Genomic DNA, 17679 nt, shown 5'->3' on the forward strand with positions numbered 1-17679 from the left:
CGTCTTTCTAAAAAAAAATTAAATTACTTTTTAATAAACACTTTTATTTTATACAAATTATTTAACTTAAAAGTTAAATGTGTCATTTTCAAAAAGTTTTAAAAAAGTGAAAGATGCAGGAAAAAATCAGTAAGGTGCAGAAGAAGTCAGAGTGTACCAGGTAGAACGTCCAAAAAAAATTTTGTGTTTTTCGATTTACTTTTGTTTGTTTCATTACGTTCAAAACCCAGAAAAAAAAAACTAAAAAAAAAAGGTGACATGACATGACGGGAGGGAAACATGATTACACCTAATATTTATTTATTTGAATTAAAACTAAAGTAGGCGTAAGTTTTATAGGTCTTATATGTAGAAAACATGTTTGACAATATAGGCAGAGACGGTGATCATCGAGAAAAGCTTCACCTCAGAAATATCTACCCAATAAAGTTTACGTGGTGAAGGGAAAAGAAGAGGTAGAGAAGATGGCAGCAAGCAGCAGTTCACATGGCAGAACAAGAGTACCTCTGTTGGAAGAATCTGACATTAAGGGAAGAGAAAACAGAAAATGGTGGAACAACGTTTTGGACATGGAAGAGGCCAAACATCAACTCTTGTTTTCGCTTCCTATGATTCTTACAAACTTGTTCTATTACTTAATCACTTTGGTTTCTGTCATGCTTGTTGGTCACTTAGGAGAACTTCAACTTGCTGGTGCTACTCTTGCAAACTCATGGTTCAGTGTAACTGGCGTCGCTCTCATGGTACTTCTTTCCTTTACTTTCTTTTCCTCAATGTCTTGTTGGAATTTAGCATATAAATGTTTTTTTCATTACAGAAATAATTTAACTGTGTCTCTAACTTTCAAATCGGATAAAAGTAGTAAAGTTAAACATAAATGTTTCAAAATTTTGGATTAAAAATAATCTCTCCGATGATCTTTTTTCAGGCAAAAGTGTTGTATTCTTATACAGATTCTAAATCTATGCTTAGTTTAGTTGTAGAGGATAGATACATAGGCTTCATTATATTACAAACTTTTCGATTTAAACAGTAATCGATTTGCTACTTGTCTCTGCAAATATAACAAGTGTTGGCAAACCTGTTTAACTACTTTTATTAATGTTTCATGACTCAGTCAGCAGTACCATGTCCATAATGATAAAATTTGTACAGAAATAATTATATTTCCTGAAACAGTGAAAGTGAAGATGTTATTGTTATTATCACGACAATAGAAAGGATACTTTCATACGGACATAAATAGTTTATATTCATTTAACATTATTTTTTCTTACATTTTACTTTTATTTTTAAGAAATATAAAATTTACTTTTTTTAAGATTATTTTATTGTGAATTTAAATATATATCATTTTATCATTATTCTATTATTATTAATGATAATTACATGAACACGAAACATTACAACACATTCATCACATCACATACATAATGATCGTTGTGTCAACTTATAGGTTGATTGTGCACTTTCAGTATATTTTTTCTTGTTTTGCATAATAAAGAGAAGCATTTCTCTTCATCTCATTTTTACTTCCACTTTATTATCTTGTTTACTTGTCTAAGTTCTTAACTTAATATATACTTCACTTTTGGCTTATAAGTATCTATCCAAATTTAACACCATAGCATTTTCTCAATGCTCACTGAATGCAAGAAGACTAAGCGTTGTTTAAGACAGAGATAGAAATATTGAGAATACTTTAGGAATCAGAGAAGATTGTATTGCTCTATTACACAATAAGTCAATAAGAATGATGTTATTGTTTGATTGAAAAGTTATTCTTGTCATAGGTTGGTTTGAGTGGGGCATTGGAAACATTGTGTGGGCAAGGATTTGGTGCAAAGGAATATCATATGCTGGGAATTTACCTACAGGCCTCATGCATCATATCTCTCATTTTTTCTGTCATTGTATCCGTTATTTGGTTCTATACAGAACCCATCCTGGTGTTGCTTCACCAATCTCATGACATTGCAAGAACAGCTGCTCTTTATATGAGGTTTTTTATCCCGGGATTGTTTGCATATAGCTTCTTGCAAAACATGTTGAGGTTTCTTCAGACACAATCTGTAGTAATGCCATTGGTTGTACTCTCAGCTCTTCCATTGCTTCTTCATATTGGCATTGCATATGCCTTGGTTCAGGGGTCAAGTCTCAGTTTCACAGGTGCACCAGTTGCAACTTCTATTTCCCTATGGATATCAATGCTATTACTAGCCTTTTATGTAATGTATGCTAAGAAGTTCAGGCAGACATGGCAAGGATTTTCAATGGATTCATTCAATTACGTACTTACAAACATGAAACTGGCTCTACCTTCTGCTGCCATGGTATGGTATGAACACAAAAACAACCCTTCACTTTGTTAGTCCATCTATTCATCTTAGAAACCTGATCGAGGAGCAGTAGCTTCATTTCTAAACTTACGTTGCAACTTATAGATTAATGAAGGTTTAAATATGTTTTTTTGTTACTCCATTTGTTGTTTATGTAATGCAAGTTTGGAGTATTGGGCTTTTGAAGTTTTGGTTTTCTTAGCTGGACTTTTGCCTAACTCCCAGATAACAACTTCTTTGATTGCAATATGGTAAGGTTCTAACTGCCTTTATATTTCTATTCTTAATTAAAATGAGAGGTTCATGTAGTTTAATGTTGTCAATCTTCAAAAACTCTACAGTACAAATACAGAATTCGTAGCCTACATGATCACTTACGGTCTCAGTGCAGCTGCAAGGTTGGTCGGTTGAACACATTCTCTATACTTCGATTACTTCACATATTTTCTAATAAATTATTGAGAAGTTGAAATTTAATTTTGATAGCACAAGGGTATCCAATGAATTGGGAGCAGGCAACCCAGAACGAGCTAAAAATGCAATGAATGTCACTCTGAAGCTCTCTCTACTCCTTGGTTTCTGTTTTGTTTTGGCACTTGGATTTGGTCATAATATCTGGATTCAGTTTTTCAGTGATAGTGCTACAATCAAAGAGGAGTTTGCATCAGTGGCACCTTTGCTTGCCCTTTCCATATTACTAGATGCCATCCAAGGTGTCTTGTCAGGTTTGAATTCTTCATTACTTTTTTATGGGATTTTTTACAATTAGATTCACTAGAAGTTATATGTATGTTACTTTAGTCTCATCTATCTAAAACCTCGAAATGTAGAGTTTATAGATTTCTTACATATATGATGATTAATTTTGTCAATTTTATCTAGTGTGAAACTCCTACTTGGATTATTTTACAACACTTTTTGTTAAGAAATAAACTTCAAGTCTAACTCAAACTGGTTTGTAAGGTGAAGTTTGCATTCACTTATATATTCTAAATTGATTTATCGATAGTCGATGTGGGACTCCAACACACCCCTCTCACGTCGAGGTATATACATCTTGATTGTAAGACTAGATATTAATCGGTGTTCCAATAGTGGTCTGATAGCGGATAAAACAATATGTCCAACAAACAACAAATATCGCTAGGATAGACTCTAATCAGACTCTGATATTATGTTACGAAGTGAACTTTAAGCCTAACTCAATCCTATAAAACCGGTTTATAAAGTGAGACTCACTTATATACTATATATTGGTCTTATCTCTAGTTAATATGGGATTTCTAAGACACCCGTGTTATCATTGTACCTTGAACATTAACAAAGAATTATTAGAAGGTAAATTGTGTTTAATGCTGCAGGGGTGGCCAGAGGATGTGGCTGGCAGCACTTGGCTGTTTACATTAACCTTGCAACTTTTTATCTCATTGGTCTGCCAATTTCATGTCTCCTAGCATTTAAGACCAATTTGCAGTATAAGGTGAATAAAATATTGAAGGCATATGCTGGTTATGTTTGTTTTTATATAAAAGAGAATCATCTTGATTCTGTGAAACGGCTTTAACTAATTTTACTAATATATTTGTCATGAATTTGCTTTGTTATACAGGGTTTATGGATTGGTCTGATTTGTGGACTGCTTTGTCAGACCGTGACTCTCTTCCTTTTCATGAGGCGTGCCAAATGGTCTAAATTGGATCTTTCCCTCGAAGACAAAGACCACCCTCTTCTTATATAAACATCTGCCAAACTGACGGTGAACTGGCGAAAAATTAAAGGTTCACATTCTATATATGTAAAAGGTGATCTCACATGGGTTGGAATGGACATAATTTGGCAGCACTTTTCTTGCTTATATTCATCTTGAGAGAAGTGCAAACACTTTCTTTTTTTTTCTGTGGTGGATACTATTTTCATGATAATTTTAATACATGCATTCTTGATGGTTTTTGAACTCGAGTTTCTTACCATTCTAACTTAATTTCATTATGAAATTATAAAAATAGTACAAGTGTCAAAATAAATTCAAGTTTTGGCAAATCGTACAAGTTTGACACGAATTCAAAACTAAAAAGTATGTCATGCTAGTTTTAGTACGGTTCATCCATAGTGAAGTTGTTTGAGTATGATTTGACTTTTTCGTTTTTAAATTGTTTTGAAATTGTGCCAATTTAGCACGATATATCCAAACTTAATTTTTTTTAAACTTGCATAATTATAATTTTATAATAAAATTACATCATAGTAAATAAGTAGAGTTTATCTTCATTGAGCCAAGAGATTAGAACACTAGGATTAGTTTGAACTTAAGTATGTTATCATGAAGTCTAATCTTCAACTCCGATTTCGGTGAAATCATTAAAAAGAATGACACAAAGGATATGGGTTCTTTTTCTGGAAAAAATATCATAAACAAATTTAGATATTCTCTATATATTATTCTACCATTTTCTACCTAATATGAAATTCTAACGCATTAAAAAACAGAGTCTACGTAAAGAATTTTGCTTAGTCCAAAATACAGAACAGTATCCCATCCAGCTTATTAAACCACTATACCATTTCGTTATAAAATTTCCTGAAAATATAATAATTTTATTGCAAATCTTTGTTCTCATATGGCCGTGGTCAGATTGGAGCAGGATCAGACAAACACTAGCATATTTGTGAAGAATATTCTAATACTAGACTCTAGACCCAGTCCAAACATGATCCAGTGCTTGAAACTTTGAAAGCCCGAACACAACACCCACCAGATTTTTTATTCGGATGAGCAAAGATATTTCTCATATTCTGCTTTTATGATCAAACACAAAAACATCTGCTTTAAGAAATTATCTGTCATGAAGTAATTTCTGGTGCATAGTTTCAGAAAATTTAGTGGTTTGAGAACATGGATAGCATAGAGCAGATGAAAGAGGAGATAGAGAAGATGGAAGAAAGTCCCAGTTCAGATAGCACAGCAACACCTCTATTAAGGGTAACTAATGATGGAGAAGAGAACACAAGGTGGTGGAATAGAGTGTTGGACATGGAAGAGGCCAAGCATCAACTATTGTTTTCCCTTCCAATGATTCTTACTAACATGTTCTATTACTTGATCACTTCGGTTTCTGTCATGCTAGTAGGTCACCTTGGAGAGCTTCAGCTTGCTGGTGCTACTCTTGCAAACTCATGGTTCAATGTCACAGGCTCTGCAGTCATGGTAATTCCTCTCTCTTTTCAAAACCCTTTCCTACAAAATAATAAATAGATTAAACTCCTTGATCATAGCTTTATTCTGTTGTTATTAGGTTGGTTTGAGTGGGGCATTGGAAACACTGTGTGGGCAAGGATTTGGAGCAAAGGAATACCAAGTGTTGGGAATTTACCTACAAGCCTCTTGCATCATATCTCTAATTTTTTCCATCATGGTATCCATTATTTGGTTCTATACAGAACCTGTCCTAGTGTTTCTTCATCAATCTCAGGACATTGCAAGAACAACTGCTCTTTATATGAAGTTTTTGATCCCTGGATTATTTGCGTACAGCTTCTTGCAAAATATTCTGAGGTTTCTCCAGACACAATCTGTGGTGATGCCGTTGGTTGTACTTTCAGCTCTTCCATTGTTGGTTCATATTGGTATTGCATATGCCTTGGTTCAGTGGTCAGGTCTGAGCTTCATAGGTTCACCAGTTGCAGCTTCTATTTCACAATGGATATCAATGCTATTACTGGCCTTTTATGTCATGTATGCTAAGAAGTTCAAGCAGACATGGCAAGGCTTTTCAACGCATTCATTTCATTACGTATTTACAAACATTAAACTGGCTCTGCCCTCTGCTGCAATGGTATGGTATGAGCCACAAAACAACCCTTCAATTTGTTAGTCCTTTTGACCATTGATATTTCTTTGCTAAATCAGTAGAAGTAGCCTAATTTGCTGAAGATACATGATATAGATGTGTATTGAAACACTTTCTGCAGTTCAGATTATGAAAATGTTATTGTGAATTAATGTTATCATCATACTATCTGTTGTTTATGCTATGCAAGTTTGGAGTACTGGGCTTTTGAAGTTCTGGTATTCTTAAGTGGTCTACTGCCAAACTCACAGATAACAACTTCGTTGGTTGCAATATGGTAGAGTTCCAATAGCTCTATACTCTTGTTCCTCTAAAACAACAAAAGATTCAAATGATTTACTATTGTTACAATCTTAAAAAAATCTGCAGTTTAAACACACAATTCATTGCATACACAATCCCTATTGGTCTCGGGGCTGCTGCAAGGTTAGATGGTTGAACACATTCTTCTTTGCTTGCATTGTTACAAATGTTCTGAATCAACATTATAGTACATAAATTGAAAAGTTGAAGTTTAACTTAGACAGCACAAGGGTATCCAATGAATTGGGAGCAGGCAACCCGGAAGGAGCTAAACATGCAATGAATGTCACTGTCAAGCTCTCTTTCCTCCTTAGTTTCTGCTTTGCTTTGGCGCTTGGATTTGGACATGATATCTGGATTCAGCTTTTCAGTGATAGTTCTAAAATTAAAGACGAGTTTACTTCAGTGACACCCTTGCTTGCCATTTCTATAGTACTAGATGCTGTTCAAGGTGTCATGCAAGGTTTGAATTTCTTAAATTGTGCTAACATCTTTGATGTTTTTGTCAAATTTCCTTGTCCTACCTCCCATTATTTTACCCTTACTGTAACTCCTTTAATTGTTTGACCTGGCCCTTATTTGTTTCAGAAAAACATTTGTGTCTGAAAAGTTAAAAAACCAAGAAATTATATGAAATCTGAAAAACTTCAAATTCTCAGGTGAAAACTGTGTTTAATGCTACAGGGGCAGCCAGAGGATGTGGCCTGCAACACTCCACTGCATACATTAATCTTTCAACTTTTTATCTTGTTGGCTTACCAATATCATGTCTCCTGGGATTTAAGACCAATTTGCAGTATAAGGTAAATAAAATATTTTGATTGTTTTTTGCTCTGATATCTTGAAGAATCATCATGATTATGAGACCTTTTTGCATTCATGAGTTTTAATATTTTAGTTGTATTAAAATGTATAGGGTTTATGGATTGGTCTGATTTGTGGGCTGCTATGTCAAGCTGGAACTCTCTTCCTTTTCTTAAGGCGTGCCAAATGGACTAAACTGGATCTGCTTAGAGACAAAGATAAAGACCATCTTTCTCTTGTTTAATTGATCGTCTTCCAAACTGACACTGAATTGATGAAAAAAAGATCATGACAAAATGGGGTGAACATGATTTTTGTAAAACGTTTCTTGCTCAAACTCATTTTGAGAATGCTATAATATAAACTAATCAACTAAGAAATTCTGCCTTGAAAATCACTTGATTAATGAGAGAGTAATTTCTCGCATAAAGAATGGAACCTCTCAATATTTTTTTTCCATGCATTCTTCACTTGAATTTATATTTGAATGAAGAAAGCTCATTCTTGAATGTTTGATTTTGTCAGGAACAATGTGTGATTAACACTATAGTCCTTGCAAATGTCATGCTTCTTTAAGTTTTTTGATGAAGAGTGTTTCATACATGATGCAACGAGGAGTATTTTGTTCAATAGGGTACTGCATGAAAGGAAGTAGGCTTGAAACTGTTAGGATAAACTTAAACATGATAGATTTAATTGGGTTATTTATTTTGTTTAAGAGTTTTATCAGTTTTAGAGTGTAAGGGTCATTAATTTAATGTTGTAGTTATCAGACAATAATAGAGAATAAATGACACCATAACCATATTCAGAAATATTATTGAGTGTCATTTTTCTAATAGAAACTTTAATTAATGTATATCGGATCCAAATTAATAAAAATGTTATTGTTCTATAGGGATATAAAGCGTGAACTTTCGGACTTTGGTAAGATCTTAGTCTTAATGAATAATTTGGAGGAGTCAAAATAATAATATATTCTTTATTATATTTAATTTAATATTTTAGCATTTATTAAATAACGTGTTTTATAAAAAATAAAAACTCACTTAATTTAATTATGAAATTATATATTTTAGAAGTTTGAGAATTTCGTGGGTTTAGGTTACTTCTAATTCTTCCTATACCCGAATCCTTTCTTCCTAAACCCCCCTTCATCCTTTCTTCTTGCACCTCTAACTTTTGATTTATTTCCATCTTTGTCCTTCTAACAGAATTTTTGACTAGTCAAACTTCTTCTGTCTTTTATTTTTACAATCTGAAAACCTAATCTTTACATCCCCACACTCTTTTCTCCTCCTCCCCATGCCTCTCACTCTCGTGGTCTTCTTTCTCATCCCCTGCCTCCTCTAAATTTTCTTACCCTCTTCTTCCTCATCTCTTTGCTTGCTTGCAGTTTGGTGGTATGTCTGTGTTGATCACATATTGATGGTGTTGCTGGTGCATTGTCTTCCATCTTTTTCTCGCTAGCTAGTCGTCTTCTTCACGTTGCTGCACGCACAATGAGGGTAAGTTCAACCTCCTGCTGTGGTGGTTCTTCTTGATGTTTGTTGTTCTGCTGGTTCATTGATGATTGAAATGAATTGAATCTGCAATGCAATGTGTGTAAAGAAATGGTAGGATGTTTACATGTATTGAATCAGGGATGGAGACATCGAAAGTCTTAACAGTATTTCGAAATACGGTTAAGGCTTTGTTGACTATTTTTTTTTTATGTTTTTTATATTTTCTGGACTTTTTATGGTTTTAATATTGTTTTTTTATAATTTGTTATCATTTTTTATACTTTGTGGAATTTTTATGGTTTCTATTTTGTTTTTCTATATTTTATTTATTTAATTTGTTATGTTATGTTTTAATTTTTTTAGTTATATATAAAAATCTTCATATATAACAATATATATATATATATATATATATTATAAAAATATATAACATATATATATATATATATATATATATATATATATATATATATATTATATTAATATGTTATATATTTTATATATATATAAATATATATATATATATATTTATATATATATATATATAAATATATATATATAAATATATATAAATATTAATATAAATATATAACATATATATATATATAAAATATATATATATATATATATATATATATATATATATATATATATATATAAAATATATAAAATATTTAAATATAAAATATATAACATATATATATATATATATATATATATATGTTTTAAAATATATATTGGTTATGTTAGTTATAAATATGTTTTTTTTAAATATATTCTTATAGTTTTTATAAATATATGAATTTAATTTTGTTTTTTTTATAATTTGTAATGTTATATTTAAATATTTTTTATTATGTAATTTTATATTAGATTTATTTTTTAATATATTTTTTATATATCCTTGAAAAATTTTAATTTTCAAATATTTGATATATTTTAATAATACTATATTTTTATTTCCTAAGTTGATAGTATATTTAGTTAATTATATATTGTTTGAAATATTGGAAAATTGAAATATTGTATTACTTTTTTACTTTTTTATGGATATATAAGTATTTAATATCTTCTATTTTTAACATATTTGGTTGATATATATGGCTAGAACTAGAGATGCATCTACTCCTCGTGGTGAGACTTTATCACAGGATGAAAAGAGAATAAGACCACGACATAAGGCGTAGAGGACGTACAAAAGAAACTAATGTTGATGTCGTTGAGAAACAACTTATTATTGAAAAGCAAGAGGAGTATGTTGATCAAGAGTATGTTAAGCATGAGGATGTTGCTCAATAAGAAGATTAAGTAGGTGGATTTCTAGGAGGTCTACAAGACTCATTGCTATTTACCCATTATAGCAGCATGTTGCATTTGCCTTGTAGTAAAATCGAGTTAGTACACAATTTAAATGTTAATTCGTAGTTAATTGATTATATATATATATATATATATATATATATATATATATATATATTGTTATATATTTTGTTCTTGTTATGTAGGATCAAGGAGAGATGAAGGCAATCTCCCATGACAAAAAAGTTAATAAATTTTGATTATATCATGAGACAATTGAGCCTTTTATCATGATTGTTGGTCTGATGCCCTTAGTGAACTTATCATATGACTACGCCGATTAGGGATTCATCCTAGCATTTAAAGAGAGGTAGCACTTGAGACAAATACTTTTCCTCTTCTGGTAAGTGAGATGAGCGTCACACTAGATGACGTGTCCAATCTGCTCCACTTACCTATTTTGGGGCAATTTTGTGAGATTGAGTCATTGGAGTTTAAGGAGGCTTGATCTCTTCTTGTTGATTTGTTGGACATGGACCACAGTAGGACTACAATAGAGATGACACGAATACGCAGTCCTAAAATTAGGTTGAGTTGGCTGAGGGGCGTGTATGAGGAGTGTTGTACCTGTTGCATATGGTCGGATGTACTATTTTTACGAATAAGAGTCACACTTTCAAGGTTATATCTTGATGGGCTAACGTACGATGTGATCATCTTGTGCCTATACAAGTCACACAGTTCGCCCATTTTTGACAATTTTATGTATTCTAGGTGGATCAGACATGGTGGGATGCTTCACTAACATCTACATGAATGCGTGTTGAGGCAGTTTGGTTATGAGCAGATCATTCCATGATCGTTAGAGAGTGTTCCACAGGCAGATGTTGTGGCCATTGATGGATGTTGGTTGTCCTATATATAGCATGTTATTACCCATGTTGTACATGTCGATCCTTCATCTGCCTGTGCTATGGGATACCTACCGTGATTTAGGAGGGTATCTCATCCATACCTCATTCTTGCCCCCGACGATGACTGACGGAGTCTTGCCCTGCGATTGCATCGACACATTCCAGACGAGGTTCCAGTTCGTCGTAGGTCACCCCCGATTCTGGTTTGTTGGTATGTAATCAAACTTTGTTTCAATGTTAGATGATTTTTATGATTGCTTATTTATGTTATTTGTTACCGTCAATGTAGAATTCTATGAGGCGTGTTGTCTAGATTTTGCCGACCATGATATTGTATTGTGATGTCACCAAGGGTATAATAGCTTGGGCCGTACTAATGAGGTCCTGCAGAAAGCTCGTAGGTCAGTTATCGAGTATTCATCTAACAATAGAGGTGGTCGTAATATACGTGGGAGACGATCATCTTCATTTGGATAACACTTTATTATTATGTATACTTTTTTTATTTCGACTATTTATGTAATATTTTGTTTATTTCGACTATTTATGATTTATTTTGCTAGACTTATTTACATTTGCAACATATATGCATGACAGTTTAACGCATTATGATGAAAAAACTAAATTAGGCCATTAAGACTAAATTACACATTAAATTACATAAAAAATAAGGATACAAAATTGATAATTTAAAAAAAAACGAAAAAAAAATATTTTTATTTTTTAAGAATTTAAAGACAAAAATAAGTTATATTTTTATTGAAGAATGAATATAAACTATTGACAATAAAAAAAATTAAATTAATACATCACAAAATTAGTTACAAAAAAAATAGATAATAATATAAGAAAATAATTGAAAACATTATATTCATAAAAATAAATGAAAACATTACTTCATTATCACATTACATAAATGTTAGGAGTCTTCCAAATCAATGTAAGTTGTACTAACGTCCATCAACTCTACAAATGATTGCATCCTATTTGTATAACAAGAACGATAAATCTGAAATACAAATAAGCAAATTATGAAAGTCTTCAATTTGTTGCATATTTATTGTTCTTGTTTGATCTACTACCTTTAGGTTTGTCGTTGTGAAGAGGTGGAATCAATTTCGTTAGGATGTCATCAATGGAACGTGTTGGAGGCTTGTTGGTAACAATTGGTATTGATAGACGTACTAGGTCATCAATTGGGCAGCCAATATCACTCCAAAAACCTGCACAATCTGAGACTATAATTCAAAGTGCTAAACAAAGTTCAAAATATATATAACAGTACAATACAAAACTGTTGTAAACTTTACCTTAACAATATTTTTAAGAGTTATGTTAAGATAATATGTTCTGCGTATTGGTGAAAAAATTGCAACCGTTCAAACATTATTGGTTGACTCCATATATTGATGTGGGAATATAAGGTCAATAGCTAATTATTTATTCAAAAAAATATACTTACATCTTGTAGGATTATCACACTTCCAACTTTTAACTGTGGACCTATTTCAGGATGATCAATGGCCTTGTGGTGAACACTTGCTTTTACAGTCCCTATTGGATCCTATAAAGAAAGAGGTTCATTTTCCATAATAATATTTGAAGATGGTAGTCAAAGTAAATATACATCAACCAACCTGAATTGTTATTTTCATGTCACCCAGTTCGTTATGTTCACAAGCTTTAACAAGACATCACAACAAAGATACCTTACAAGTTCCTCTCAATGAATCAAGGGTTGAGATATGCTCAACCTCATGTTTAACCAACAATCTTGCAAATGAAATTATTATTTTCATAATCTTCCTCAAATGACAAATTACTATTGTCTATGAACATGAACTCCCCATTAGGGTACTTACCATGGATGTCAATGAATTTTTCAGCCCATACCCAAGCATTGGATGTGAAGTCACGATCAAAACTGGCTTTTGCTATGTCACTCAAAAATTCTTGTGTTGGAATGTTTTCATTCACTTGTTGGTTAACCATAGCTACCTCAATAACACCAACAGGGCCCGAAATGACACTGTTATTATAATTGCAACGGCGAATAACACTATCAAGATCACTTTCATCAATATCAAGTTGTTCCCATGGCTCCATTGGTGTCTGTTGTTGTTTTAAAAAAAAATTGAAGAGGAAGTAAACTTAAACAAACTAAAACGATGTATTACCTAAGCAAAGTATTGGTTCAACGTGAACGAAATGTAACCACAACATTATATCATATGATTATATATCGTTCGGTTCCGCCCTTTGTCTTGTTCGGTCCCCCCTTTCTATCGTTCAATTCTCTGGTTTTATACCGTTCGGGTTGTATCTTACGCCTATTACATCCTATTACCCTAAATCCTATGACGTGTGCATGAGAAAAAGAAAAAATTGAAGAGGAACTGAACATAAACTAAGTAAATGGATGTCTTAGGTAAGCAAACAATTGGTTGTGTGCAGCAAATGTAACCCAAACAATTGGGGGAAATTTCAAAACCGGGGATACAATAACCAAGCTCTGTGTTGTTCTTCACAAAAATAAAAAATGAAGAGGATGTGGACATAAGCAAAAAAAATCAATGTCTTAGCTAAGTAAAGAATTAGTTGGGGGTGAAGGAAATGAAACCTTAACATTGGGCATACCTTCAAATGCGGATATTGTGCCTCCCTTCGAGAGAAATGTTTTGTATTCCCACCCAATGACAATTTTTAATAAGAGAATTCTACAATTACGAAAATGCCCCTATGAAGCATTAATTGTGATTGCTTGTGATAGAAGTCATGCAATGACGCTCCATTTAATGCCTCTGCCAAAACTTAATGACCCACACACTATTTCGTTTTAGGATTGGAATAAAAGGTAGTGCCAATGTTGTTTCCAACACAATGAAGTTCTTGCTCAACCATAAACGCTAATATTGTTAGGAGACGAGATGAGTGAATGAAGACCTCAGACTCATTTATTGAAGTGCATTAATCTCAACAACCATTGAAGTTTTATTAAATAGGTGAGTTATTACAACTTTCTATTGAAAGAAAAAAACATTTAGAGTTGCCCATAAGGTTGTTCACGTTATTTATTGTTGACATTGATATTTGTCATCTTCCTTGTATTTCTGATATTGTTCTCAGTGTAATATTTGAATTTGTACCCCCTTTTAATTCATAGAGATGACATAATGGTGTCTAATGTTAAGTGTGACAGAAATCATTCCATAATGTACGTTTGAAAACATTTAATGGTGAAGTAAATGGTTATTTCGTCATTGGTATGTGGTTATTTGTTAAACTGATTATGTACATCTAGAAAATTTATTAAGTTCATTATGAAGGATGATATTGATTAGTCCAGTAATTAGCAATAAATGGTGTATTGAATTAATGTACTTAAACAAAGTACATGGACCTTATACATGCATATTCGGATGATATTGACATTGATGAACAACATGGTGCGGTAAGTGGTTATTTTCTCATTCGTATGTGGTTATTTCTTCAAATTATTATGTACATGTACAAGATTGATGAAGTTGAATATTAAGGATGACATTCATTAGTCCACTTTGTAGTGATATTTATTGTACTCAATTAATGTAGGAAAAGCAGGTAGATGGAGGACATATAAATACATCTTCGGATGAAATTGACATTGATGAACAACACTTAATGGTGCAGTAAGTGGTTATTTGTTCATTGGTATGTGGTTATTTCTGTAAATGATTATGGACATCTACAAAATTCATTAAGTTGAATATGAAGGATGATATTAATTAGTGCAGTAAGTAGTAATCATTTTTGTATTGATTGAATGTAGGAAAAGCAGGTAGATGAAGCATATAAATACATCTTTGGATGATATTCAAATTGATGAACAACATGAAAAACCAGAAGAAGAATTAAATGAAAACAATGTTCAACCTCACTCAATCCCTCCAACAATTAGAATGGTTTTTGAAACTGTTAATGAAGTCAAGTTATTTTATAGACAATATGCAATATCAAAGGGTTTTGGAATTCGTACAAGGAGTTCAAGGAAGAACAACAAGGACGAATTATGTTACTTCATGATGGTGTGTTCTAGGGCTGGAAAATATGTGTCCCCCATTCAGCCTCTAACTTGGTTCAAAATGAAATCCTCATATATAAATCGTCATTAAATCCATGTTATTAATTTCCTAATGTCTTTTTACTTTTCTTTCAACCTCTAATCACAAGGTAAAAGTCATACATACTACTCCCCTCAATAGTCGGAATAAAGATAGAAATGAAATACATACTTGACTAATTCAACAAAACTCTCCAGAGGAAACAACTTTTGCACCAGCCACTTGCAAGCAGGAAGAAGAATTAAGAGAATAACCTTGTCAAGACGAGCTATGCTTTAAAATTATCAACATCTATCCATCTTAAAGTATCAAAACCTCCACCATAATTACATATGAACACTAAAAAAAAATCAAAAAATAAAGTACACAAAGTGTTAAATAAACCTACAAGAATTACAAAACTAAAAAGTAGAGAACAAACAATAACCTTATTAGTTATAAGATCTGGTCACGAGGTCATGGAATATAAAGCTATAATTACCAAACTATAAACTCAAAGCAATACTAACCAATGATAGCTACGAATTTTGATGTTGATATTCTTTTCTGCAAAAGCCTACAAGGGATAAACAATAATGGGTTAAAATTCAAACACCACAACAAGTTCTGTACTGGTTGCAGAATCAAATCTCACATCGGTCAGGCCTTGGAATACAAATTTTGGCATACAGTTCACGGTCTATGCTTTTATCAAACAAAATATAACTAGTCAAACATGCACAACATTTTGTACTCTCAAAACACTATCTAACCTTTGAAGTAGACCATATTACGACAACTTACATGAAAAGTTAAATGAAAAATTAAATCAAAAGTTATGATTATAAACTTATGATTGCCACTTATTCTTCAATTGATTGTAAGCAAATCATTATGGCAACATTGATCAAGGTCACACAGATATAAAGATATCTTTGTTAAAAACTTTCGTTCAGTCTAAACAAGTTATAAGAGACAATTACCAATAATGTAAAACTAATAACCTAATAATTCTAGATACACAAATGATGACAAAACAAGAAACGAAGATACACCAAGAAACGAAGATACACAAATGATGACAAAACACTAAACTACATTATGCTCATTCTTCTAAATAATCATCCGGTTTTAGGGTAGCAATCAACCATCTCCAAAGACGAATAGTCAGGCCAATTAGACATATTTTATCACAACGTATGAATATATTGAACCATTTATAACTTACACACATTCACTTAATCCTGAAATAACATTCAAATATAATCCAACAAAATATTTTACCCAAATATAATAGTTCATCAGTCAACCCCGAACCATCCAATTGCATTTTCATTGATAAAATTTCAGCAAAGTTATACATCCAATGAAATAGCGTGCCAAATCAAATTCAACTCCAGAAAAGTACATATACCAAACATACCATTCAGCGTAAAACACGAAATTTCATTCTCATTCACAACAAAAACACATAGAATTAGCATCAAAGCTTCCCACATCATAACAATCACAAAACAGAAAGTTTAACTCCCCATACCTTGTTCGATTTCCCCTTTACCGCAACCCTAGCTTCATATTTCATGTATCTCACTCTCCGCTCCTGTGTTGACTCTCTAACTACCAAACTCGTTTTCTCAATGCGTCTCACTCACCACCGATAAAACTCGTTATCGATTGAGCATTTGGTCTTCTCCCTACCGCAACTCTCTCTCACAACCTTGCCCCTTTAGTCTAGGGTTTTCGAAAATCAATCAAAAATAAAAGGAAAGATAGACAAATGATGAGAAAAGAAGAAAGGAAGAAGAAGCTCATACTTTATATTCTTCAAACAGTATAAAGGGGAGAAAATTGAAAGGGGACGAACCTTCCGTGCTCCACACCGTTCACGACCGGTACGAACTTCTCCTTCGCCTTTGACTTCGCCGGTAAGAACTTTTCTGATCACGTCCATCCTCCGGTGGCACCCATGGACTTCTCCTTTTTCTTTTCTTTCTTGCGTTCTCTCTCAACCCTAACCCTAGCACGAAAACTGCCTCTTTCAAAATGAAATGATTGCCCTTTCAAATATTCAAATCAAACATAGACCCTACAACAACTCCAAATCACTGAAACACATTGTTTCATTTATTCTCTCACAAACCACCTCAGGAGCAGCCCACAGACTCAAATGATAAATACATCCTTTATGACATTGACAATCATTGGGTCCCACGGCGTGTCAAATGAATGTAGATTCCTTTAACCGTGTCAAAGTATTCTTTTTGTATGTAAAAAGCAAAGAGAAAGGGAGAGAGAAAGAGAAATTTTGGTGAGAAATTGGTGTTCATGTGGGACCTACCTTGGAAGTGAGAGAAAATGTAATTTAATGGTCTTGGGACCCACTTGAAAAGGTAGATGTAGAAGGGAGTGTGTTTAGAGAAAAGAAGGGTGTATTGGAATTATGTGTTTTCTTTGGTGATGGGAATTTAGTAAAAAGTGGGTGTGCACTAGAAATGTTGTTCTAGTTGATGGAAGTGTGAAATTAGTAATTTCACGGGGCGCGTCAGTAGGAAAAATAATTAAATTATGTTATTTAATTATTTGTGATT

At 32.6% G+C, this 17679-nt stretch overlaps 2 protein-coding genes across 2 annotated transcripts; both read left to right on the forward strand.

The window, feature by feature from the left end:
• The first annotated feature begins 337 nt into the window (after window positions 1-337).
• Window positions 338-4293, forward strand: LOC124834149 (protein DETOXIFICATION 19-like). The gene is made up of 7 exons (XM_047308776.2): window positions 338-743; window positions 1794-2338; window positions 2504-2590; window positions 2681-2737; window positions 2826-3064; window positions 3701-3819; window positions 3949-4293. Exons 1-7 carry the CDS (start codon window positions 465-467, stop codon window positions 4075-4077), a joined length of 1455 nt encoding a protein of 484 aa, XP_047164732.2. The 5' UTR covers window positions 338-464; the 3' UTR covers window positions 4078-4293.
• Window positions 4294-5232: 939 nt separating this feature from the next.
• Window positions 5233-7751, forward strand: LOC124834147 (protein DETOXIFICATION 18-like). Its single transcript, XM_047308773.2, has 7 exons — window positions 5233-5544; window positions 5633-6177; window positions 6378-6464; window positions 6557-6613; window positions 6715-6953; window positions 7175-7293; window positions 7407-7751. Exons 1-7 carry the CDS (start codon window positions 5233-5235, stop codon window positions 7536-7538), a joined length of 1491 nt encoding a protein of 496 aa, XP_047164729.1. The 3' UTR covers window positions 7539-7751.
• The last annotated feature ends 9928 nt before the right edge of the window (window positions 7752-17679 follow it).

Source organism: Vigna umbellata, chromosome 6 (assembly GCF_029865625.1).
Source record: "Vigna umbellata cultivar VRB3 chromosome 6, Vumbellata_1.0, whole genome shotgun sequence".
NCBI lineage: Eukaryota > Viridiplantae > Streptophyta > Magnoliopsida > Fabales > Fabaceae > Vigna > Vigna umbellata.

Bases quoted from the DNA above. Each gene is read 5' to 3' on its own strand.
- LOC124834147 (XM_047308773.2), top strand. From the start codon at position 5,233: ATGGATAGCATAGAGCAGATGAAAGAGGAGATAGAGAAGATGGAAGAA. The intron at 6,614-6,714 runs GTTAGATGGTTG...TAACTTAGACAG, and splicing joins GGTCTCGGGGCTGCTGCAAG to CACAAGGGTATCCAATGAAT. The intron at 7,294-7,406 runs GTAAATAAAATA...TAAAATGTATAG, and splicing joins AGACCAATTTGCAGTATAAG to GGTTTATGGATTGGTCTGAT.
- LOC124834149 (XM_047308776.2), top strand. From the start codon at position 465: ATGGCAGCAAGCAGCAGTTCACATGGCAGAACAAGAGTACCTCTGTTG. The intron at 744-1,793 runs GTACTTCTTTCC...TTCTTGTCATAG, and splicing joins TAACTGGCGTCGCTCTCATG to GTTGGTTTGAGTGGGGCATT. The intron at 2,738-2,825 runs GTTGGTCGGTTG...TAATTTTGATAG, and splicing joins GGTCTCAGTGCAGCTGCAAG to CACAAGGGTATCCAATGAAT.